Consider the following 26,004-nt stretch of genomic DNA (forward strand, 5'->3'; position numbering starts at 1 on the left):
GGCGGGTAGCGCGACGGGTGTTGGTGGGCGGGCGGCGGCGACGAGCAGCGGCAGCGGCGGCGGCAGCGGCGAGGTGAAGCGGCGGCGGCGCACGGGAGGCGCGGCGGCTAGGGCTAGGACCGTGCTGTGATAGATACCATGTAGAACGAGAAGTATAAGTTGTGCAAACACAATGCATTGATCGGTGCACCAGACACGTATATATGAGTACAGGAGGAGGCCACAACCTCAACTATACATATGAACTAGGAGGTGGGGCCAAGACACAATATACACGCACACAATGTATTCAACGAAGTTAATGCATCACCACACTGCACCACATTTCCAACTGATTAGACTACTAACTAAATGATAAGTTCTTAGAGTGAATAGCATAAAACTACCACTTTTCGCGTTAGGGTTTCAAAAAACTACCGGATTTTTGTTTGTCGCTGATAACTACCGGAATCGACGTCAGTTGTTTCAAAAAACCCAAATGACCGTGTGTTTTACAATTGATTACGATTATGACATGTCGGGCCCACACCTAAACAAACAGTCCCTTTGACCGTTAACTGTCATGTAGGGCCCACACGTCAGTGTCTCCTCATTTTCTCCCCCTCCTCTCTGCCTCCCTTCTCCTTCTTCTTCTCCTCTCTCTGGAACTCCATCACAGCCATGGCCGTCGGCCACACAGTTGGCGCCCGTGGAGCCCCGCCTCCGTTGTTGCTGCTGCCCTCTGCGCAGCCGGCGAGGAGATTGCCGGCGTTGGGCATGGGAACCGAGCCCGTCGAGCTGCTCCGCGGCGGCTACGGGCGTTGCAAGGTTGCTCGGAGGACCAAGCCGCCTTGAGGAACGCGGCGGCTGAAGCTCCTGGGCGCGGCAGCCTGAGTTCCTGGCCATGGCGGCCCGAACCCAAAGAGAGGCTGCGGCTGCTCCAGCGGCTCGCGGCTGCGGCTGTGGCCGCGACTCGCCTGGAGCACGGCCGGGCACAGGGAGCTGCTGGAGGGAGCGCTCGCCGGGCACGGAGAGCGGTCGGAGGGCGAGCGTTGTCGGGCGCGGGAGTGGCCGGAGGGCGAGCGTCGCCGGGCTTGGGAGCGGCCGGAGGGAGTCCGACGAGGTCACTACGCGGGTGCATGAGCTGCAGGATGACCTTCATAGGGACCCGATTGCTTTCTTTGATTAAGTACAGGGACCCGATTGCTTTTTTATTTTTTGGCAAGGACCTGATTGCTTTTATGCCACATAACGGTCAAACGATCAGAACTCTTACGTGCGGGCCCGACATGTCAGAATTGCAATCAATTGTAAAACATACAGTCATTTGGGTTTTTTGAAACAACCAACTCCAATTCTGATAGTTATCAGCAATAAATAAAAATTTGATAGGTTTTTGAAACCATAGCGTGAAAAGTGGTAGTTCTAAGTTCTTATATCACAAACACGTATGCGAATTAGCTCCATACCTGGTCACAGCTCACCCACACCTTATTGCGCTCAAACATATGGTCGAATTTCACACAGCACAACACGCCATAAATATTAACTTGCCCTAGCATGACAAATAATTGAGAATAAACCGTTGTAATGAAAACCTTGCAATCCCACAAAAAGATACTAAAGAGTAGAGACCCATCCACGATGCAATGAAACACATCCGCGTAATCGCAGCCTCATCTTGCCGATGGTCCAAACTCAGGCATCGGGGCACCAGTAGTACTCGCGATGCTCCCTATGACGCTACTGTCCTCACGAGCTTCCTCCAACGCAAGGCTCTCTTTCAGTTGCGCTACCACAGCGGCCATTGTCGGCCTGCGAACTGCAGCATCCGCCGTGCACGCCATGGCGGTGTCGACAAGTTTCCACATGGAGTTGACATCATATTCACCTCTAAGATGGGCATCAGCCACTGTGGTAACGTTACCGGTGGCAATCTTCTGCTTCACACGCTGAACAATGTGGCCATGGCCCGGCAGTACTGGAGGCTCACCGGTGGCCACCTCAAGGAGAACTACACCGAAGCTATACACATCACTGCTCTCACTGAGCCAGCCAGTGTGATAGTACCTAAAAATACAGCAGGTAAACCACATCTTAATTAACCTAATTTGGATTAAGCGACAATGCCATATGTGAGAAACAGGCACAAAAGTATATTATAGTATAGAAAGGGACATACTCGGGGTCCATGTAACCTGCTGTCCCAGCCGCATTGGTTGATATGTGGGTCTGCATGTCGCTAAGATAGGTCTTGCAAAGTCCAAAATCAGCTATTTTAGCCTGTAGGTTTTGACCTATGAGGATGTTGTTGGTTTTCACATCCCGGTGAATTATTGGCAAGCTACATCCCTTGTGCAGATAATCCAAGCCTGGACATATCACAACAAGTCCTTCAATACTTGATTCAAAAGAAGAGCAGACCATCCATAACACATTCGCTTAAGAGAACTATATATATCTTTCCACTAAACCGTACCTTGTGCTGCTTCGAGCACAACTCGTACACGTGTCGCCCAACTCAAGGGTTCATCGGCACCATTTTTCCCTTCATATATGAGCATGTAAGAGTTAGAGCAGAATTGTATGAACAACTTTACATGTCAATGCTCATATATTTACGCATTATTTCTTTGTTTGCAATTCCATATCTCACAGAGTCACCGTCTTATGCATCGGAAAATTGATTAAATCAGATGCATTAAGGTTGTTACTTCGTCAGCCAACACTTAGCAAAAAAAAATCCTCACGAGAAGCAATATAATCAAACATTAGTAGTTGTTACTGACGATTGCAGGCACTTTAAAGGAACAGATGCGCACACCCTCAAACTATTTTAGATAAATACATTAAAGGCACTCAAGATCACATATTTTTTTACCGACGATTGCAGGCTTTCAAGTTCAAACGGTGCACATATATTTTTTATGGAATTTTAAGACAACTGCAAATTTGTTACCACTTAATTAGGTTTGCGAACGGACAAACCTCTTAGATGGTCACAAAGATTTCCCTGGGACATGTACTCATAAACCAGCGCCAAATGCTCCTTCTCCCAGCAGTAACCAACCAAAGAAACTAGATTCCTGTGATGCACCTTTGTCAAGCTATTGACCTATGTAAAGAAACATAGCACAGAGGGAAAATATCTTAATTTGCATGTAAGCTCACTCTAATAGTAAGTAGTGACTTGCCGAACTTACATTTCAAATTGATAAGTTTATGAACTAGGGGAGAAAGTACCTCCGCTAAGAACTCGTCAAGCCCATGCGAGGATGATTCAGAACGCATCTTGACAGCAACCTCAGTATTGTCTTCTAAACGGCCGTAGTACACGAGCCCAAAACCTCCTTTCCCAATGGACCGTTGGAATTTATTTGTAAACTTCTCCAGATCCTTGTATGTGAATCGTCGATTCTCGGTATTTTGCAGGTGACCACCCTGACTTTTTGTACTTCTGAGGGCACTCTCGAGTTCTTGCTCTCTAGGAGAATCCTGTATAGAAACTGGATGCACAAATGTCACATACATTACAGAAAGATTGAATATAGTAAACATTAACAATCATGCATGTATTAATCACGGGTTATTAAAAGAAAAGAGCAACACACATTTAGGCTTTTTCTTCCCTCTCCAGATCAAATACGAAAGAACAAGTACAACCACTACCACCAATGGAACCACTACCGAAATAGAAATTATAGTTGTTCTATTTGTTGATGGAGTCGAACTTATTGTTTTGTTGCACATATCTTCACCGGACTCGTATCTGAAACAGTGAAAGTACATTAGACAACCAATTCAGTGTTACTTTAGTACAACAAGCAATCTTGAATAGTTAGTTGCCTAAAGATCACAGAAGATATGCATTCAAGCACAATTAGAATGCATATTCACATAAAATGGAACCTCGAGAAGGAAACCCAAACCTGAAAACGAGTGATCCTGGATTCCTTTTACAAAGGGAATATGGAATTGGTCCGTTCAGATTGTTGCCAGACAAATCTCTGTAGAAAGTGACATGTACTAGTTTAGACACTCAATGGCGTTCTTAGCTTTGTAACAATTGCAATGGAATCTATCCAAAATGCCAAATAGAAGTCCTCTCAAGTGGATCCTATTGGTTTACTGCACTCATCACTACAGATAGAAGGGGCTTCCCATTCATGTCAAATGAAAATGTCAGAGTATTATGGATTGTCAGAAGAACTACAAAAGGCAAGTATTGTGCAATTTTATACACTTCCCCACCATCCACTAATTATATGTCTAGATGGAGTGCTTTGTAATGGGGACATGTTGGTTAGGAAGAAGTCGATAACCGTTTGTAACAAATTTGTATATACATAGTTATACTCATTATCTAATACTTACAGAAACCGGAGTTCTGTGAGCAATGTGAAGTTATCAGATACCAATCCACTCATGTTGTTGTTGGACAGATCACTGCATGAAAATTAACATTCCAATATATGAGGGCAAGGCTACATATTAGCACACACAACATGAAAGGCCACCAAAATAATACTTACAGAGATATTATCCTCGTAGTGTTATCAGTTACGTCGCTACACTTCACGCCATTCCATCGGTATTTCTCCGGAAAACATGGATCACCCATCCAATTTTTCCTTACTCCGTACTCAAGTTTGATAGCCATCATTGCGTCAACTACATCCAACGTAAAAAAGGAGTAAAAGTTTGATCATCCTCGTGAAGAACTTGTTTGATCACTGAATACAAATGAGCAATTTGACAATGGTTCGTTAGGCCAACTGCATCGAGATTTTGTTTTCCGGACAACAACAACAACAAAGCCTTTAGTCCTAAACAAGTTGGGCTAGGCTAGAGCTGAAACCCATAAAATCTCGCAACCAACTCATGATTCTGGCACATGGATAGCAACTTCCACGCACCCCTGATCCATGGCTATTCTTTGGTGATACTCCGGTCCTTCAGATCTCTCTTTACGGACTCCTCCCATGTTAAGTTCGGTCTACTTCGACCTTTCTTGACATTTTCAGCATGCTTTAGCCGTCTGTTATGCACTGAAACTTCTGAAGGCAAGCGTTGGATATGTCCAAACCATCCTAGACGATGTTTGCAAAGTTCTCTTCAATCGGTGCTACCCCAACTCTATCCCGTATATCATCATTCCGGACCCGGCCCTTCCTTGTGTGGCCACACATCCATCTCAACATGCGCATCTCTGCTACACCTAACTGTTGAACATGTCGTCTTTTAGTCAGCCAACACTCAACACCATACATCATTGCGGGTCGAATCAACTAATCATAAACTGCCCTAAATATAATGTTCTATACGCTAACACAATTTAAGATAAAACTTCTCTTCTTAACTGTTTATATCTACATGTTAATAAAAGACTATAAAACACATATTATTGTGAAGAAAATTAGCAATGATAAAGTTAAAAAGGTGAAAAAAATATAGCTGTATATGTTCACAAAACGGAGTAAATGGTCCCCCACAAAAAAAACAGAGTAAATGTGTTTTGAACAAGGAATTAATTATCAATAATGTCTACAATGACGGTAAATGAGTTGAGTAGGGAAATAGATAGAGAGAGAGAGAGAGAGTCATCTCACAGTCTTCCGAGAACGTCCTCGGAGTATCGTGGGGGATGCGCAGGTAACCCTCGTATGCATTGAGCATCGGAGGCAGCATGGATGTATTGGTGGCTGCAAGAGTGATATTGTACTGGCCGTCCGTGGTCTTATACCATTCAGTATTACGCACATGACCAGCGGCCAGGTACGGGGGGCTGTAATTCGGATACCACTCGTCGTTGTTCATGTAGATGTCGAACAGCCGGAGCTGGGCGTTTTGAATGTCGGCGAAGTGTAGGATGAACTTAAACTCGGATGATGTTTTGTATGATACCCATGTATTGACGTGTAGCACCGTGCCATTGTTGATAGGAGCGACGACTGTCTGAAGAATGGGGATGGGTACCACGAACACGTCATCCTGCTTGATGGTCTCTTTGGTGGAAAGTTTTGCCCATGACGACATGGTTCTCAAACCCCAGTAGCGGTCGTATGGATCGTCAGGAAACCTTCATGAAAAAATGATAATCCATCATTGAGGCGATAAAGTGATTTTTTTTCATTACAATGTACTCCCTTCGTTTCTAAATATAAGCATTTTTAGAGATTTCAATAAAAACTACATACAGATGTCTCTACTCTTATAAAAAACCGAGTTGGTGATGATGGTGTGCCTGCCATCCTGCAATATAGACCGTCCAATCTATATCCGACGGATAGAAAGCAAACTATGGCAATTTTGCAAAAAGATACCCGCACCTCTCTCCATATTTGCATATAAGGCCTTCCCTCGTTCATCCTTATCTCACATAAGCTCATTGTTGAGCAATTAAAAAAGGAAGCCTCTGGAACAATCTGGGGCATGGTGGCCGCTGCCGGCATCGTCCACCCCCATGCCTCCGCTCAGTCCGACCACCTACCACCACCACGCCCCACTCCTCCTCACCTTATCTCTCCTCTTTCTCGTCTCCCCCACTCCGCTCAGTCTGAGCTGTTGGGACACGGACGGCGCCATCGACGTGCTTGCGGAGGTCAGTGTCGGAGAGGATCTGCATCAGCGATGTACGTGCTGAGTTATGTAAACCTGCAGATGCCGTTAGTTTTTACACATAAGATTACTCCCTCATGGGTCAATCGCAACAGATTTTTTTGTAAAATAAATGTATCTTGGTGTTCCGTGCAATGCACGGGCATCTTACTAGTATATAGACATATTTTAGAATGTAGATTCATTCATTTTACTTTGTATGTAATTTGTATTAAAATCTCTAGAAGGATTTATATTTAGGAACGGAGGGAGTATGAAACTTAAAATAGTTCTACATCATTAATTATCCCAACTTCAACGGAACTTAAGAACAGCTTCGCAAGATGATATGAGGAGTCAAACTTATGTATCAGGAAAGGTTTTAAAAGTTTTGTCTACTTCTGTAATTCAAGGAATAAAGATTTTAAACAAATATGAGAGAGTTTCATCCGAATTATGAACAAAAGTCACACTAGTTTTAACGCCAGTCTGGTTTTTGAAGATATCTTAAGAAGGAAGACGAGGGTTCAAACACATTGTTGATCAAAATTTTGCAGAGAATTGATGTTCCCTTGTGTCACACGAGAGGAATCAAGCCAAGAACTAGAGTTTGAACAAGGAATGGGACGGATTCCACGGCAGCTGCCGGAGTAGAGACAGAGAGTTTTTTGTTTTTTGATAACGAGAGGTAGGTCCAAGTTACAAGTCTCTGAATGTCTAGATTTCTTTTCGAGGGGCCTCTGAATGTGATGGTTTGGCACGCAGCCCAGGGGGGTCCTATTCGGCGCCTTCAGCGCCAGGAATCTGATTTGGCGCACACTAGCGACCTAAATGGGCCTCGGCCCACTACTCCTCCCTCGCTCGTTCACACGTACCCCGTTTGTGTCGTTCGCTACAGCTTTTCTTTCAATTGTTTTTTTCCTGCTCCCTGCTCTCTCATAGTCTATAAAAAATGAAAAAAATATAAAAAAAGTTTAAAAATTGGAAAAACTAGAAAATTTCATGAATTTAAACAAGTTTGCAAATTTAAAAAAACTTTCATCAAGTTACAAAAAGTTTACAAAACTGAAAAATAGTTCATTGGTTTCGTAAAAGTTCATAAATTTCGAAAAAAAGTTCACATATTTGAAAAGAAGTTCATGGGATTTGAAAAAAAGTTCATCAACTTTAATAAAAGTTCATTGAATTTCAAAAAAAGTTCATCGAATTTTAAATTGGTTCATTGATTTTGAATAAAAATTTCTAATTTAAAAAACGTCGTCAAAATTTTAAATTTTTTATGAATTTCTAAAATAGTTCACAGATTTTTTTAAAAGTTCAACAAATTTGAAAAAAAAGTTCATCAAATTTTAAAAATTTCACGCACTTGAGAGAAAAATAGAAAATAATAAAGGAACAGGAAAAATATTAAATAAAATAAAATATAAAAAAATAAAAATAAATAAATACTGCTGCAGGGAAAAACCAGAATGGAAAAGGAAAAAAAGAAAAATAAAAAAACTCCTGACAAAAGTATATATAAAAGAAAGAAAGGATGACTACGTTTGGTTAGTTCGAGTGCTACTTAACCTCGAGGTTGCATGATCAAAACTTCAGTCGCACCTTTTTTTGTGGTTTTAGCAGGAAAAAGTCTAAAATGGGCCAGCCCAGCGGGAATGGTGAGTGTGCGCCAAGTTGCAGATAATACTGAAATGGGCGCCAAATAGAATTCTCCCGTAGCCCGATGCATGTTATAAAGACCAATGTCAGCACTACCGCCTTAAGCGAGTCTCCAGACAAGTCTCGCTGAAGGCTCTGAGGGAACTGGGCCGGCCCGTTCGCATACGCTAAAATAAAAAGGTTACATGAAAGGGTAATGTTACACCCGGCGCACCGGCCGAGTCATCCCGCCGGACTCGCATGGGCCAGGCGATCCAACTGGATCGAAGCGACCAGAGAGACGTGGTTTCTTCGTCCACCTCGCAGGAAAAAAACAGAGCAAAAGAAAGGACGCCCACGCTGCCCGCGCTCGTCGGCCTCCTACGCTGCACGCGCTCGCCGGCCTCCTGCGCGGCCGCGCCACACGCGCTCGCCGGCCACCAGTGTCCCCAACCTCGATTTTCTGTTGGCCGTGCCAGCGTGCCGCTTTGACCCGAGGTTGTTCTCGTCGCAGATCTGGCCACATCTCTTGCAGAACGGAGACACCCCCGTCTCTGGCATCGTTTGGTTCTTGTCGTCGTCACAGCCCCTAGCCGTGTCCGTTGTAGCACCGGGTTGTAGCAAACCACGCCACCGATTTAGTCGGTTGTAGCATAACTCGACACTAGTTGTAGCTGGCTGGAGAAGCGGTTGTAGCAAAAACACGTTGTCGATTTGCAAACATGACGCCGGTTGTAGCAAATCGAGGAGCCAATTGTACCAAACCACGGCACCGGTTGTAGCAAAACAAGAAGTTGGTTGCAGCAGAGTGGCGACAGATTGTACCAAGAAATAGGATGCCAGTTTCTGCGTTCTAGCAAAACATGATGCTCGTTGTAGCAAAACGCGGCGTCGATTGTAGCAAAAGTTGAAGCTCATTGTCGCACGGCAACGCTGGCTGTAGCAAAGAAGAGAACGGCACCAACTTTTGCGTTTTAGCAAAACACGATGGCGGTTGTAGCAAAGTGCGACACAGTGGTAGCAACACGCGACACCGGTTGTAGCAAGGGGTGCGTTGCTGCTGAGACCAGTGTCGCCGTCGTCGTTGTAGCAATTCAGAGAAAAGCTGCAACCGACGACGAGAAAGCTTCAACCAGCTTCCGAAAAGCTTCAAGGAGAGAACAGTGAGCTGGACAATGGCGCGATATGATAGAGCGCTGCTGGAACCCCATCTGGCGCTTGTAGCGCTCCTGGACCATGGCGAGCTGCAAGGCCACCCAAACTAGAGCGGCGAGCGGCGGCCTCTGGGACAAGCAGCAAGCATGCCGACGACGGCGAGCGTGCAGGAGCTCGTGGGGCTAGCAGCAAGCGGCGGCCTCTGCGACGAGCGGCGAGTAGGCCGACCACGGGGACGGCGACGACGAGCGCGCAGGATCCCAAAAGGCTAGTAGCAGGCGGGCCTCGTGTGCGAGATGGAGGGAAGGGGACGGGAGGGGGGGGGGATGGAGTGCTGGGTGAGCTGCGACAGGAGGAAGAAGGAGCAGGGAGAAGATCCAGCGACACGGGGGGCTCCAATCGAACGACTACCCGGTGACCGGCCGAAGTTAGGCCGGTGTGCCGGTGCCTATTAGTCCCCTACATGAAAAAGAGAACCAGGGATCAATCCCTGGGCGCAAGGGATATCAGGCGCGCCGCTAGCCACTACGACCACGTTCCATTGGTGGTAAGTACAAGGGGCGCTACCCCTATAGGCCATTTGAGTAGGTTGTTCTTATTTTTTCTTTTCTTTTCTGAGATTTCACAGATTTTTTTTATTTTCTTTCTGTTTTGTTGTTTTTATTTATTCTCCTTTTTCTTTCTTTTATTTTGATTATTTTTCTTCTTTCGCCTCCAAATTTTAATTCATTTTAGAATTTTGTTTCATTTCTCATTTTTTATTTTGTTTCTATTTTCGGTTTTCTTTATTCTTTTGGTTATTATTCTACATTTTTTTATATGTCAACAATATTTTTCTAATTCACGTCTAACGTTTTTCCAATACAAATTATACATTTTTCTAATACATGATAAAAAAAATTATACAAAAAATATACACATTTAACACTTTTCAAATGCTTGATTGACATTTTTTAAATACTTGTCAACATTCTTTCGAAAGCTTGATTCACATTTTTTTATAAACATGATCAAAAAATTTCATCACATTTTTAATACATGATCGACATTTTCTCTATTCACATTTAACATTGTTCAAATGCTTGATCAACATTTTTGAAATACTTATTTAAATTTTTTTTCAAATTTTTCATGAACATTTTTAAATACATGATCAATTGTTTTTATCATTTTTTAATATATGGTCAACATTTTTATAGACATTTAATACCTTTCAAATACTTGTTCAACATTTTTTTCAAATGCTTTATTAACATATTTACATACATGATAAAAAAATTCTGTAGACATTTAACATTTTTCAAGTACTTGATAATTATTGTTTTCAAGTAATTGATTAACATTTATATATATATGATAAAAAGTTCGTCATTTTTGTAATACATGATCAACATTTTTTCTATAGATATTTCAAATGCTTGATCGGCACTTTCCAAATACTTGTTAAAGAAAATTCAAATTCTTGATTAACATTTTTTAAGTACAGATGAAAATTTTATACACATTTTGTCTACATTTTTCTTATACGTGATAAATATGATTTTTTATAATTTGGATTTGGTATTTTGGTATAAATCTATTAGGAATAGGCTTGCATAGTTAGGATTCGCTTACATTAACACATAAATGATTACATAAAAAAACCTTAATGAAATAAACGTTTTTACTTTTATTTTATATTTGAGAACCCCTTGAATGTCTTTTCAAAGGGTTCTAATTTTTTTGAGATAGACCCAATGATACTTGATTTAATATATTTCTCGAAATAGCTCAATCCTTTTTTGCTAAGACAGCATAAAAATATGTCTCTGATGTGAGTAAAGCTAAAGCAAGAGTAGTATTTATATCATTCGTGGGCACTTCTAATTCCCATGGGGCAACTCTATAATTTTCCAAGTAAAAGATCATCGACCAATTCAAAACAAAAATAAAAAAGAACATAGTTCCAATAAAGAGAACCCAGGGATCATATTCTTGTCCAATTTGAGTTTTGCTCAAGTCTCGAATAAACTCAAGGACATATTGAAAAAAATTATGACTGTCGGTCGGGATGGGTTGTGGATTCCTCTATACACATCCAACATTTTTCAAATGTTTGGTCAGCATTTTTTAAAATATTTTTATAGAGTGTTTTTTGTAATATATATCAAATATTTTAAGTATATAAAAATAAAAAATAAAGCAAAAAATGAAAAAAAAGATTAAAAATAGAAAAAGAAGACTGTTGGATCCCGCGCTCCTGGGCTGGCCCACTCGGTTTCAGCGAGGATTCCTGCCCCTCTCGCTGAAGGCGAGACATAGTCGCGCCCCACTGGTCTCTCTAGTACTACTACAAAGCAGACCCATGGCCCAACTAGATATATGAGGCCCACGATCGTAGCATAGCCCAGCGTGAGGAGAAAAACCAGCTCCAATCATGCTTCTAACACAACGTCATCCACCCCTAAAAAACACAACGTCATCCCATAAAATGGAATCTCTCCTTGCTCAAAATAAAATAAAATTGAGTCTCTATGGTTTGAGTGAGCTTTCTCATGCGCCACCCAATTGATGACCACATCTCAGAATAGAATACCTGTTTGGTCCCGTGTCACTCCTGCGAGCAACCCAGACAACCCTAACGCTGCCACCCCTTCCCATCCATCTCCTTCCTCCATCCTGCCGCCGCCGGCGAGCGCCTCCGGGCAAAATTTGCGTGACTACGGCGACGGCGAGGCGTCTCCTCCCGCTCGCGTGTCTCTCGTGGTCGTAGGGCTTTCATGCGCGTGGGGGCGCGACGCTCCTGTCCCCAGCGGTGGCATGGCAGGTTGGTGCAGGTGTGTGGACGTGACAGCATTGCAGTTGCATCGCAGAGGCATGAGTGGAGCGGCTCGTGCGGGGATGCTCGGCTGGTGCCAGATCTGGCTGCGGTTGCTGCTCCTGGCCATGGTGGCGCACACTGCTCCCTTCCTGGGCGGTGTTTGGAGATGGACATCAATGGGCAGGTCTGGCTCGCGGGGCTTGGGCGCCTCCGGTGTGGTGCTGGTGTGGCGGTTCCTTGCGACGCCAGCGGGGCTCCTCTTGTGGCGTTTGCTGTCGGATAGGAGATGGGGTGCTCTGGCAGCCGACTTGGTCGACGTTGGAATGGATCCCCGGTGGATCTACACCCTGCCTCGTGACCCATCCCGGCTGTGGCGGCCGGGTTCATCCGGGTGGTTTGGCGGTGGTGTGATTCGTGTCAACGGCGTGCGAGCGTGGCCCGTTGTGGGCTGGCTTTGGCGGGCAACACATATCTGGTCCATGGTGATGGACAACCTCCGGCGGCATGCAAGTATAGGGGGACAACTTGGCCCACACTGGTGCAAGCCTCCCGTTGTGCTCTCCTTACCTGCTGCTCATTTCTGGCTTCGGTCCGTGTCGGATTCCCCTGACGTTGTTGTGCCATTGGTCGAATCGGCGATGGCCACGGGCGTGGCGGTATGCGAGCTCTCTTAGGCTTGCTCGACGTTGGGTCGGCAGCCACCGGATTGTGTCTCCTGATCCAACAAGAGTGGCTGGGGAGCAGGTGTGGACGCTTCCTACCATGGAGGCATTGACTCAGACTCGGTGGCTGAGGCTAGGAGTGGAAGAAGATGCCTTTCGCTCTTCCTTCTGTGGTTAGTGCGTTGTGTTGTGGACGGTTGGTGGTGTCTCGGGACATGGATGTTGGCTCAGCGCCCCCGGATGGCGGTGTTCACATGGTTGGCTGTTTGGCGGGCACCATGACGGCGGTAGTGGCTATACCTCTAGGTCGTCTGAAACATCGAGGGGTGTAGCGACAGGTTGCTCGGGCTCACTCTCTATTGTTGAAAGTGGAGACGCCTAGATCTGGATCTGAAGGCTTGTGCTCGTCGCGGTTGTCTTGGGTGCTTCGTGGAGGCATGGGTGAGCTGCGGAGCGAAAGCTCCATGCTTTGGTGCCGACGGCGATGACACTGGTAGGTGCCGCTATCCTTTTGATGACGTCGTTTAGCGCGGCGACGCTTAGCGCCGTTCCCACTCTTAAGGGCATTGTCGTGGAATTTCGGTGTGTTATTACATGTCATGAAGTTATGTTGAGGCCTACCTATGTTATTTTTTAGGTAACGTAGTCGTGTGCGTTTATGTTGCCCGATTATCTATGGATCTACTTTGTAAAAGGGCTAGCTCACTATCTTATACTCATTATGTCGTGTATCTTAATGTGTGCTTTACGTACAAAGAGGGACGATATGCTATTCCAAAAACAAAACTATCATGGTGTCACATCCAAGGGATGAAATGTCACAACTAAAGGGCAGGAAGTAGATTTTTTGGCTTAAAATATGGATTTTACACACAATGGGTAAATGTTTGGAAACGACTAATAGTGGTTGTCCCCACATGGACAGGTTCCTAGCTAAAATATGCGGATCTTCATAGAAAATTGTAAGATACTCTGTGGTAGAGAATTTACCGAAAAAGGCTTTCGCCCCGCTTTATATATAAAGAAAAGATCACCAACAAGCCAGACAACATACGCACACACACAAGGCAGGATACATAGGCGCTGAGCGCAGCAACACCATCCCTAGCACTATAAAAGCCACCGAGGGTCCCAACCATGAACACGCCACCGCGAAGAGAAGATGCTACATACGACGCACCGTGGGCTCCAAGGCGGTGCCTATAGGAAGGTTATGACACCGAAGCGCCGCCACCGCCCGACCCAAGGATCAGAGTTTCCCCCGGAGCAACACGACGGGTAGCGAGAGTCGCGGTGACGCCTTCAAGAAGGGAACGGGCTTCGCCGTCGCCGGTCAATCCGAAGATAGAACAGGTTTTGACCCCGACCAATATTCACCGCCACCGAACGCCACACCCTGGCTACCACGCCGCCCACACGGTCATGGCCACCAGGCAGCACCAAGTCACGGGCTTTGTCCAGGAGCACCACGACACCACCACCAGGGCCGCCGCCCCAGCATCCAGGACCTTGACGCCACCTCACCCGCCACCCACCGCTACCCAACCAAAGAGACGAATGGAAAGGAACCGCCTTTCGCACTTCTGAGCAGTCCCCAGCGTTGAGACCTGATAGTCCGGCCAAAACTGGCCACCATCGACCCGTCCTGCCGCCGGGCGTGAGACGAGCTCGGTCCTGCTGCCGGGCGCGAGACGAGTCAGGTCCTGCTGCCGGGCGCAAGATGAGTCTGGTCCTGCTGTCGGGCGCGAGACGGGCGATGGGCGCCGCTGGGAGAGGGCCAACCCTCCGATGAAGGTAGCGCCCGAACGATGGGGAGAGGAATCGAAGGTCGTCAAGGGCGCTCACCGACAGGCAGAAGCCGAAGAAGTCCAGCCGCCGCCGTGAAACGACCCAGACCACCGCCATGGGCCACCACCACGCCGTGGCAGCCCACATCCATGTCGGGACCCCGAGGGGCAGCCCCGAACCATCGCCACCACCCTCGCCGCCAACAGCCGCTGCACGCTAGGTCGGCCGAAGCCCACACCGCCGCCAGCGCCACCACCAGCACGAACCACCACCACTGCGCCGCCACTCCACCGACCACCGCAGAGATGGCCAACCGCGGCCCAAGCTGCCCACAGAGACCCAGTCCGCGCCGCCTGCCAGATCTGGCTGCCGCTGCATCCGCTGCCGCCAGCCAAGGACGGGCACGCCACCGCCGTCAACCTCCGCTGGCGCCGCCGACCAAGCCCCTGCGCCAGATCGAGCGGATCTGGGCAGAGCCACGCCCGCGCGCCGCCTCCCGATCCGGAGCACCGCAGCCACTGCGCTTCACCAGGCACGCGCCGCCTCCGACTGCCACACCACGCGCCCGCTGCCGCGCCGCAGGGCCCCGCAGCAGCCCCGCGCCGCCACCAGGAGCCGCCGTCCTGCGCCGGCCACTCCGAACAGACGAGAGGAAGGGGCCCCGCCGTCGCCGCGCCAAACTGGCTTTGCCCGTCAGCGCCAGCCGGCGGCGGCGGGGGAGGAGGGGGAGAGGTGGGGACGAGGGGACCGGCGGCTAGGGTCCCCCCCCCTCGGGCGCTCGCACGAGCGTCGCGGGAGGGGAGGAGCGAGTCCTCGTAGAGAATTTAACAATCTCAGATCAGAGCGGGCACTCAATTAATTACCTCAGACTTTGAAGTTAGTGTGGCTTATGGAATTTTAGAGTTCTACAGTCTTTTCGCATCATGAGACGTGGTTAAAACTTGAGATGCAAAATGTGGAACTAGCTACGTACAATAACAACTCCGAAAAATCATGATATAACTTTCAGTTCGATCATGAACCTCATAATTATTATCTCAATCTATTTGTTCTGATGTACTTCTTCCGTTTCGAAATACTTGTCGTGGTTTTAGTTCAATATAATAAAATCATATCGTCCGCTGAAAAGAAAATCCAATGCATGCGTGTGTTTATGATGCATGTTATGCTCAGGTAACAATTCCATGTTGATCCGAATCAATCCATATGCTCCCATCTTTAATAATATTCCCGCTAAAAGTCGAGGAATAGAGACTTTACAAATAAAAGCAGGGGATTGGGATTCCATGGAGGTAAACAATTTCCGAATATAGTCGCCCCATTCCAAAATAATTGAAATTTAGGTTTTTCATAAGTCAAGTTTCCTTAAGTTTGGCCAAATTTGTTGAAAAAACTACTAATATCCAAATCATCAAATGTACAATATGAAAACATACTTTATCACAATGTTGAATCTAATAAACTAATTTAATGTTGTAGATGTTGATTCTTATAAACTTGGTCAAATATACGAAACTGTTGAAAAAAAAGGGAAACATATAGTACCCCTACGTAGCATCAGAAAACCAGAGTTTCATACATACCTGGTAAAGTTCCCCCCTGTATTTATCCTTCCATACGTGGACATGGAGCCGTCGATGGTGAGGTCCGGGTAAAGCGAGGCACCGAGAGGCCTCAGCTCCACCGTGTTGACGAACGGCGTACCGCCGCCGGTGTTCACCAGGCAGACCGGCACCGAGCTCGCCCACGCGATGAAGATCGCCTCGGACCACCAGTACTGGGTGTCAGTCATGTTTCGGATCGTCATCGTATCCCAGTAGTTGGTGCCAAGGTGCAGGTCGAACACGGCTGGCTTGCCGTCGTAGTTCCCGTGGAAGAATACCATCCGGACAAGGTACTTGGCGCCGCTCTTGGTGGGGAGCGTGTAGCAGTTCCGTAGGCCGGACGGGAAACTCCTGAGCGTGCGGAGGTCCTCGAGTGACGCGCTAGGAGTATCGAACTCGGCGGCCACCCTGCGGTTCTCCCCGCCGTCGACGTACGGACCATCGGAGACGTAGGCGATATCTGTGTGGGTGTCCTTGCGCCCGCTGAATTTGGCATCCAGGCCGCAGTCGATGCTCAGGAAACCTGATTATTGATGGCACATATGTACACAACCAAGACGAAAAGGCTGAGAATTACGATGAAAAGCCTGCTATTTGGATCATAATAATGAAATACACATCTACAAAACGTTTGTGTTGTGGATATATGGATACGATCCATGTAATTGAGGTGAAAAATGAACCTTCTTGCTGACCGGCGACATGAACTGCTGTGACTGCCAATACGAACGCCCCAAACAAAACCCACAACGACCTCATTGAGAGAGAGGAAAGTACTCAGTTCATCAATGGCCTTGGAGAACTAGGCCATGCCTCACGTATATATATTACGCACCAACTTAGGATGTGAGTGGTATGCCTACGCTTCCATCAGCATTGCAAGTTCAAAACCACCGGCGGCTACAAGCTTAGGCTACATGTGACACACCCATTCATCTGCTCCTCTTATTATATGCTGTCGTAGTTGTTTAGGCTACTTGTATTAAAAAAGTTTGTTTAGGCCACTTGCGGTGAGGAGTACTATATGACACTACTGCATTATATCGCCTCCGTAATTAGTGAGGAGCATACAAGTATTTTAGATGATCTTATTTATTATCATGCGTGATAAATAATATCATTTTAATATCATAGGGTATCGATACTCAACCCTCTTTCTCCATTTAATTACACTAAAATTACTTAACACTCCCACTACCAATGATCTTATATGTTTTGGATAGGTTGGGTAGAGTTTTCACAGAAAAAAAGGGCAAAGGGCAACATACTACTAGTAATCAGATTTTCCATGGTTTATGGCTGCTAACCAGTAAAAATTAAATACCCATCCGTAAAGAAAAAGTTAAAACATCTTATATTTGTGAACCAAGAGGGTACTAATTAGCGCAAATCCTAATAAATTAAGTACCGGATGTTGGGTTATCCCAGGCTCCATGTAAGACTAATTACACGGCATGTAAATAGTCGAGTTAAATACACTGGAGGTGCTTTAACTTGTCCGGCACAGTTAGTTTGGTGCCTAATCTTGAAAAATACATAAAAATGATACTGTAACCTGTCCGGGCGTTCAAATACGGTGCATCTCGACGTATGCCACGGTATCGAGTGCCCGGTGGCATATTGGGCGCTGTTTTTTTACAGGAACGCCCCTAGACTTTAAGTAGTTCTCGCAAAAAAAAAACTAACAAGTCGGTAGAGGGGGAATTTGAACTAGGGACGTCCTGGTTGCCTAACAAAAGAGCGGACCAACAGGCCCCACTTTGGTGAGTTTATTGCTGTCTAGCAATTTATGTGGAGAGGCCTCTTATATGGACGATTCCACGTATGGCTCTACACATGTTTTCGACCAGTTTTTTTTTTCAAGTATCGCTTTGTTTTCCTAGTGAAGTTTCTGTTTAATTTTCATAATACATAAATTTTCCCATATGAAAATATAAAATGATTATCAATATGCATATTGTTTATTTTATATCTTTATTCTATCTTCATTAGTGTTTACCTTGACGAGATAAACATGAGCTTTTTCTAAAATTTATGTGGATTCAAAAGTTGAACGTATTTAAAAATTATTGTATGACTTTATGTATCTTCACTCAAGACCACAAGCACGCACGATTATTGTGTATCTTCATTGTGTTTTTAAAATACACGATTGTTAAAAATTGACATTTGTATTTAAAAAATTGTTCAGCGTGTATTAAAAATTATTGTGTAGCAACAGTAAATTCTAGAAATGTACTGACATGTTAAACATGTTTGTAGAAATGTAAGAATAATTTAACACAATATTTTTTTAATACATGTTCAACATTTTCTAAGTAAAGTGAGCATTTTCTAAAATAATATGAAAATAAACTTGAACGCGTATTTAAAAAAAATGTTCACTGTGTTTTTAATATACGTTCAAAATTTTAAATCCACATAAAGTTTAGAAAAGTTCATGTTTATCTCTTCAAAGTACACCATAATGAAAATAGAGTAGAGATATAAAATAAACAATAATCGCATAGTGATAATAATTTTATTTTTTTCATATGGAAAAACTTATTGTATCATGAAAGCTAAACAGAAACTTCACTAAAAAACAAGATGGTAACTTGAATGTTTTTTTAAAAAAAATAGTAGGAACATGTGCAGGCGCTATGTGGACTAGTCTATATAAATTGCTTGCTGGTAGTTAAATGCAGATCAAAGGTTGGGCGCATGGTCCGGTCGGGCTACGAGATCATTGGTTTGATTTCCCTTCACCATGTCATCATGGGTATTTTTTGCGACAATTAATTAAAGTACATGAGGTATTTGTTTGTGAGAATTAATTAAAGTTTAGGAGTGTTTCGATAAAAAAACAGCGCAAACAGCTCATAGAGCGCGTACAGCACCCGCAACCACTCACATGTGGCGCAACAACACGCTGGCATGCCACACAAGCACTCGGTACGGCGGCATACGCCCAGAGGCACCATATTTAAATGTCCAAACAAGTTATGGCATCATTTTTATGTATTTTCCAAATTTAGGCACCAAACTTACCATGTCGAACAAGTTAGGGCACCTGCAGTGTATTTAACTCTAAATAATCTCGGGCATGGCCTAACTATCAAATCGGAGGTACATCTAGCTTTCAATCCAACGGTTTAGGACTAGTCTGATAGAATCCAACCTGATGGTCCGACGTCTACTGATGGCTTTTTCTTCTAAGGGAAAACAATCAATCTTATATCTAGTGTTTGGTGTGTGCATAAGGCAAGAAGACGCACGAGGCTATTGATTCCAGCCGGCATGCCCAGCCATGGCCAAACTTTCATACTCTGACCTATTCGTCCCTTGCTTTCGATCGTTGTCAGCGGCAGAGGTCTTTGCACGCTTGCAATTCATCCGCGTGCGCACCATCAAGCCAAGTCTTTCGTTCGAGCTCATGCCTAGAGCCTTCACACGTGGATGGATGCATGCATGAAACAACACATTTAAAGCTGGACTAGCGGTTGACGCCGCCTGCGAGAAAATTATGGGCTCGTTTCCTTTTAAAAATCATGGGTTCTCACCTTCATCTAAAACGAAAAAAACTTGTCATCATCTTTTTTTTTTAAAGAACCTTCCTCACTCGGCCAACCAGCAATTGCCACATGGAAAATTATGGGTTTGTTTTGATCTAAAAAAATATGTGGATCCTCACCTCCATGTAAAAAAAAACTTAGGAAAAAACCTCACCTCCATCTTAAAAAAGGGAAAAAAGAAAGAAAGAAAGAAAAGAAACGTTCCATCAAGCCAACCAGCGGTCGCCACTTGGCATAGCTCAGCGCTAGCCCTTTCTTTCTTTCTTAATGATTTTAGTTTAGTGCCTCCGATATGCATAGATGGGGCTGATGCAGCACCTGGTTGGTCGTCCGAGGACACCGATATGAACGCCCAACAGCATTCTGGAGCGTGTGACGACAACTTGAGCGAAGTTTTGTAGCCTTGTTTCTTTTCCGAAACGTTTCCCATGCTAGACAGATCGAAGGGGTACAGAACAATTATTGATCTAGGCCACTGGAGGGCGAAGTTTATAATGTCAATAGACTATTTCAGGGATGATCCTATTAGTCTAATTGATGACACCATGTTAGAAAAGGTTTGGTTCATGTCACTACCGAACTCAAATATCTAAAGGCTGCCACTCAAATTTCACGAATTGTTCTTGCGCCACTAAACAATGAAGCAATTAGTTGCATGCCCTTGTGTGTCGTCTTCGCTTGTTGCTGTCATGTTGACATCTCATATGAACCATTTCCTCCTCATTAGTTACCATCTGCTCATGGTACAGTTGTCCGAATAGACTCCCTAGTTCTCGGGGATATGGAGGAACACTATTATGTTTAGGTGTTGAGCACCAATAGGATTTGATATCTTCTTTGTATGTTTATGCTAATAGTTTTGAGCGTAGGCGATAGGTGTGTCTCCAATGAATCTCATGGGATTCAGTTAGTTTTTTATCTTCGATGGATCTTCGTGGATCCAATCTTTGTTTGTGTGTACACGGGTTGGATCCTTTCGATCTGAGATTCTCTCCAGCAGTGATGGCTGTTGTTCAGGTGCGCTGGTCCGATGGAGTAACACTATTAAAACAAGTTTTGGCCAGCTCCGGTGAGTGATGGGTGACGACGGCGGCAGCCCGCTCTAGTGCTTGTAGTGGTTGATAGAGCGGGGCGAAAGCCTTTCTCGAAAACTCCCACATGCCGATGAGGAGGCGGGTGAGGGTTGGTGATGGCGAAGAGCGTGGATAGGAATGTCGCGTGGCCACAAGCGGTTGACGAGGACGGGGTCTGGTCTGGACACCGCGGCCAGCTAGGTGAGCTCAGCGTCGTTTCGTCAAACACCTTGAACGCAGGGGTAGGCGGCAAGACAACATGCGTCGTGAAAGGGCCAAGCTCTGATGATGCATCCGGTGCGTGGGCGTCTGCTGCTCAAGACGCCTCTTGCTAGCAGGGCATTGGCCTCGTCGCCTGGGTGGGCGCTTAGGGCCAGTTCTTTTGCTAGCTTTTTTTGGCTTCCAGAATAAGCTGCCTCCTACCCAGCTTATTCTAGAAGCCCAACCAAAATTTTCTTTTTAGAAGCCTACTAGTCAAGTCTTAACTACTACGCTTCTAAAAAAATAAATTTGTTTGGGTTTCTAGAATAAGCTAAGTAGGGGCAGCTTATTGCAACTTATTCTAAAAGCCACCAAAAGAACTGGCCCTAAACTGGATACGCGGCAGCAGACCACCACGGGGTGCCCAGGTTCTTTCCTCCGGCCCCGCTAGTAGTACAGACCACTACTTTGTTAGTGCCTCAACTTGCAGTACAGTGAGCAAGCGATGAACTCTTGCCATTTTCATTCCCTCATTATACTCCCGGGACCTCATCATAATAAACAAGTTGTGTGTCTTCATCGTTCTACAAATTTAATGAAAACTTAGTTCGAAGGTTGCCACTAGAAATAGATTCTCCGTTTCATGTTGAAGGTGAAGATCCATGGCTCCACTATTTTAGGTGCAGGTTCATTCGTAGTGATCTGAACCAAAGAAAACAGGTTGTTTCCAAGGTGGGTGCGTAAGCGTCGTACATGTTTAAACAATATATACTGAAAAAATATTGCCAGTAATATTGATAGTTATTGTACAAGTGCTGTCAACAGAATGACAACCTACAATAATTCAACCAATACAAATGCAACAACTTGTAGTCACAAAACTCAAAATGGACAAAATACTACTCGTGAAAGCAGCGGATCAAAGCAAAAGCAATGTGAAATTCAAAGGTAGCAACACTGAAGCAAATTAATGCATCACCACACTGCACCACATTTCCAACTGATTAGACTACTTACCAAGCCGTAGGTTCTTATATTACAATCATGTACGGGAATTAGCTCCATACCTGCTCACAGCTCACGCAGACCTTATTGCGTGCAAACATATGGTCGAATTCCAGAGAGCACAACATAATATAAATATTAGCTTGCCCTAGCATGACAAACAATTCACAATAAACAGTTTGTAATGAAGACCTTGCAATCCCATAAAAATATACTAGAGAGACCCATCAATGATGCGATGAAACACGTCTGGGTAAAGTCGCAGATTCATCTTGCTGATGGACCAAACGCGGACATCGGGGCAGCAGTAGTACTCGCTATGCTTCCCCTGACGCTACTGTCCTCACGACCTTCCTCCAACGCAAGGCTCTCTTTCAGCTGCGCCACGACGGCAGCCATTGTTGGCCTTCGGACAGCAGCATCCGCTGTGCACGCCATCGCGGTGTCGACCAGTTTCCACATGGAGTTGACATCATATTCACCTCCAAGGTGGGCATCTGCCACCGTGGTGATGTTGCCAGTGGCAATCTTCTGCTTCACACGTTGAACGATGTGGCCATGGCCCGGCAGTACCGGTGGCTCACCGGTTGCTACCTCAAGTAGAACAACACCGAAGCTATAGACATCGCTGCTTTCAGTGAGCCAGCCAGTGTGATAGTACCTAAGAAATAGCAGGTAAACCACCTATTAGAAACCTAATTTGGATTAAGCAACAATGCCATATATGAGAAAGAGGTACAAAAGTTTTATAGTATAGAAAGAGACATACTCGGGGTCCATGTAACCTGCTGTCCCAGCCGCATTGGTTGATATGTGGGTCTGCATGTCGCTAAGATAGGTCTTGCAAAGTCCAAAATCAGCTATTTTCGCCTTTAGATTATGACCTAGGAGAATGTTGTTGGTTTTTACATCCCGGTGAATTATTGGCAAGCTACATCCCTTGTGCAGATAATCCAGGCCTACACATATCATAGCGAGTCCTTCAAAACTTGACTGGAAAGAAGAGCGGACCATCTATAACAAATACGCTTAAGAAACTATATCTTTCCACTAAACCATACCTTGTGCAGCTTCGAGCACGATTTGTACACGTGTCGCCCAACTTAAGGTTTCACCAGCACCATTTTTCCCTTCATATACAAGCATGGTCACAGTTAGAGAGCAGAATTGTATCAACAGCTTTACATGCCAATGTTCATATATTTATGCAATATTGCTCCATTTGCAATTCTGTTATGATCTCTCACAGTCTTCCTACTCTTCTGTGTCCGATATTGAATAAATTAGATGCATAAAGATTGTTACTTCGTCAGCCAATGGTAAACAAAATGTTTTTTTAACAAGAAGCAATATAAGCAAACATTACTAGCTGTTACTGACGGTTGCAGGTACTTCACAAGGAAGAGATGTAGACACCCCCGAACTATTTTAGATAAATAATTTAAAAGCATTCAAGATATATAGCCATTGAAGTTCTAACTTTTTATGAAATTTTAAGACAACTGCAAAATTTGTTATCACTTCATTAGGTTTGCGAATGGACAAACCTCTCAGATGATCACAAAGATTGCCCTGGGACATGTACTCATAAACCAGTGCTAAATGGTCCTTCTCCCAGCAGTAACCAACCAAAGAAACTAGGTTCCTGTGATGCACCTTTGTCAAGCTATTGACCTATGTAAAGAGACATAGCGCAGAGGGAAAATATCTTAATTTGCATGTAAACTCACTGTGATTACTCAACAAAACTTACATTTCAAACTGAAAACTTTCTGAACCAGGGGAGAATTAAAGTACCTCGGCTAAAAACTCATCAAGTCCATGTGATGATGATTCAGAACGCATCTTGACAGCAACCTCAGCATTGTCTTCTAAACGGCCGTAGTACACGAGTCCAAAACCTCCTTTACCAATGCACCGTTGGAATTTATCAGTAAACTTCTCTAGCTCCTTGTATGTGAATCGGCGGTTCTCAGTATTTTGCAGCTGATCCCCATTACTTTTTCTACTTTCAGGAGCACTCTGAAGTTCTGGTTCCCTGGGAGGATCATGTGTAGAAACTGGTTGCACAAATGTCAGTTATATTACAGAAACACTAAATGTAGTAAACCTTATTAGTTAATAATCAATCAATTTAACTATATGTTGTTAAATGAGTAGAGCATACACACTTTTGGGCTTTCTCCTTCCCCTCCAGATCAAACATGCCACAACAAGTATAGCCACTACCAACATGGGAACCACTATTGAAATAGATATTATGGCTGTTCTATTTTTTGATGGAGGCGGACTTATTGTTGTTTTGTTGCACATATCTTCATCAGATTGATACCTGAAATAGTGAAATTGCATCAGACAATCAATTCAGAGTTTTTTTCTTATCACAATCAGTTCAGAGTTACTTTCGTGGAAAAAGCAACCTTAAATATTCAGCCGAGCGCATATTCAGAGAAAAGGAAGCAAACCTGAAAATGAGTGATCCTGCACTCCTTTTACAGAGGGACTTTGGAACTGGTCCATTCAGACTGTTGCCAGATAAATCCCTGTAGAAAATGACATGTAGTTTAGACATTGAACGATGTTCTTAGCATCGTAACAATGGCAACAAAAGCTATCCAAATAGAAGTCCTCAACTACAGAAAACAGATACAAGGGGCTCCCCGTTCCATGTCAAATGAAGATGTCAGATATTATGGATAGTACTCCCTCCGTCCCAAAATAAGTGTAGCTGATTTACTACTAAATCAGTGGCACTTATTTTGGGACGGAGGGAGTAGAACATAGCTATAAAAAAACAAGTATCTGTAAGTATTACGCACTTCATACACTTCCCCGCCATCCACTAATCATATCTATTTGTGACAAATTTGCATATATCACAGTTATCCTCATTATCCAACACTTACAGATATCGGAGTTCTGTGAGCAGTGTGAAGTTATCAGATATCACTCCAGTCAAGTTACTGTCTGATAGATCCCTGCATGACAATCAATATTAGAACATAACGCAAAGGCTACATATTTGCACACGCAAGATGAAATACCATCCAAATAATACTCACAGAGATATTATCCGCGTTGTGTTAGCAGTTACGCCGCTACAGTTCACGCCACTCCATCGATAGTTGGCAGGAAAGCATGGATCACCCATCCAGTTTTTCTTTACTCCGTACTCGAGTTTAATAGCCATCATTGTGTCAACTACCATCGCGAAAAAAAGGAGTGGTCAGGAAAAAAAGAATGATCATCCTCATAAATAACACTTTTTGATCACTGAATGCTAGATGCAGTTTCATGATGCGCCAGTCAATTATATCCAGAAAACATATTAAAAAAAACTCGGAATTTACATGCATCAGAAAAGTGCAGGTTTAGAAATTTAAGCTCACCGCAGATACTTAACAAAAGTTTAATCCCCCCTTCCCACCTCTTGAACTGACAAGGTAGGATCGACTTTCCAGTGAGAAAATCCTTGCGGCATTTAATCAAACACGTTTGTGTGTGCGTGGGCGTGAAGATTGCCAGCACGGGTGGTACCCTCGCCAGTGTGGTGGGCGTGAAGATTGCCAGCACAGAGGGGGAGGCACCGCCTTCAGATGGTGGTTGTAAGAGCAACTCTAGCACACCCCGTAAAAAGTCCTGACCCGCAAAATAACCGTTACGGGTAGCGTGAAAAATCCCGCCTGAACAGACGCTGCAAATGCGGCCGGTCCGTAAAACTTTTTGAGGGGCGCAGCAAAATCTCGGCCCCACCTCGCCAATACGCAGGTTTCTGCCTCGCCCCTACGGTGCCCCGTACCGCAGGGGAACGGTTGGCGGGAGGGACATTTCAGCCCGCGCCCTTTCCCCACCTTCTTCTGCCGCCGCCCGTCATTGGTTCCGCCCGTCCGCCGCCGGCGATTCTGGCCAAATCTGGATGCGGAATCGCGCCGCGGGGGCAACCCCCCA

At 44.8% G+C, this 26,004-nt stretch overlaps 2 protein-coding genes across 2 annotated transcripts in view; both read right to left on the bottom strand.

The window, feature by feature from the left end:
- Positions 1 to 1,655: 1,655 nt before the first annotated feature.
- On the bottom strand, positions 1,656 to 16,982 carry LOC123124720 (probable LRR receptor-like protein kinase At1g51890). The gene is made up of 12 exons (XM_044545290.1): positions 16,907 to 16,982; positions 16,203 to 16,746; positions 5,589 to 6,058; positions 4,512 to 4,650; positions 4,354 to 4,425; positions 3,909 to 3,986; positions 3,591 to 3,748; positions 3,223 to 3,485; positions 2,968 to 3,094; positions 2,459 to 2,527; positions 2,162 to 2,351; positions 1,656 to 2,049 (listed from the first exon to the last, which is right to left on the bottom strand). The coding sequence occupies exons 1-12, from the start codon at positions 16,980 to 16,982 to the stop codon at positions 1,656 to 1,658; spliced, it is 2,580 nt and encodes an 859-aa protein (XP_044401225.1).
- A 5,247-nt stretch (positions 16,983 to 22,229) lies between these two features.
- The window catches only part of LOC123120524 (probable LRR receptor-like serine/threonine-protein kinase At1g51810), an 11,625-nt gene continuing 7,850 nt past the window's right edge, over positions 22,230 to 26,004 (bottom strand). The window contains exons 4-12 of the mRNA XM_044540534.1: positions 25,119 to 25,257; positions 24,963 to 25,034; positions 24,522 to 24,599; positions 24,228 to 24,388; positions 23,854 to 24,116; positions 23,604 to 23,730; positions 23,118 to 23,186; positions 22,826 to 23,015; positions 22,230 to 22,717 (exon numbers count right to left, since the gene is read on the bottom strand). Of these exons, the coding sequence (XP_044396469.1) occupies positions 22,324 to 22,717; positions 22,826 to 23,015; positions 23,118 to 23,186; positions 23,604 to 23,730; positions 23,854 to 24,116; positions 24,228 to 24,388; positions 24,522 to 24,599; positions 24,963 to 25,034; positions 25,119 to 25,257 (1,493 nt within the window). The 3' untranslated portion in view covers positions 22,230 to 22,323. The remainder of the gene's footprint in view (positions 22,718 to 22,825; positions 23,016 to 23,117; positions 23,187 to 23,603; positions 23,731 to 23,853; positions 24,117 to 24,227; positions 24,389 to 24,521; positions 24,600 to 24,962; positions 25,035 to 25,118; positions 25,258 to 26,004) is intronic.

Source organism: Triticum aestivum, chromosome 5D, assembly GCF_018294505.1.
Source record: "Triticum aestivum cultivar Chinese Spring chromosome 5D, IWGSC CS RefSeq v2.1, whole genome shotgun sequence".
Taxonomy (NCBI): domain Eukaryota; kingdom Viridiplantae; phylum Streptophyta; class Magnoliopsida; order Poales; family Poaceae; genus Triticum; species Triticum aestivum.

What these genes read in the sequence shown, in the direction of transcription:
- LOC123124720 (XM_044545290.1), bottom strand. Translation starts at nt 16,982, where the DNA reads ATGAGGTCGTTGTGGGTTTTGTTTGGGGCGTTCGTATTGGCAGTCACA. An exon ending in GAGGACGTTCTCGGAAGACT is followed by an intron (nt 4,651 to 5,588) that starts GTGAGATGACTC and finishes CGTTGGATGTAG; the next exon opens with TTGACGCAATGATGGCTATC. An exon ending in CTCACAGAACTCCGGTTTCT is followed by an intron (nt 3,987 to 4,353) that starts GTAAGTATTAGA and finishes CACTTTCTACAG; the next exon opens with AGATTTGTCTGGCAACAATC.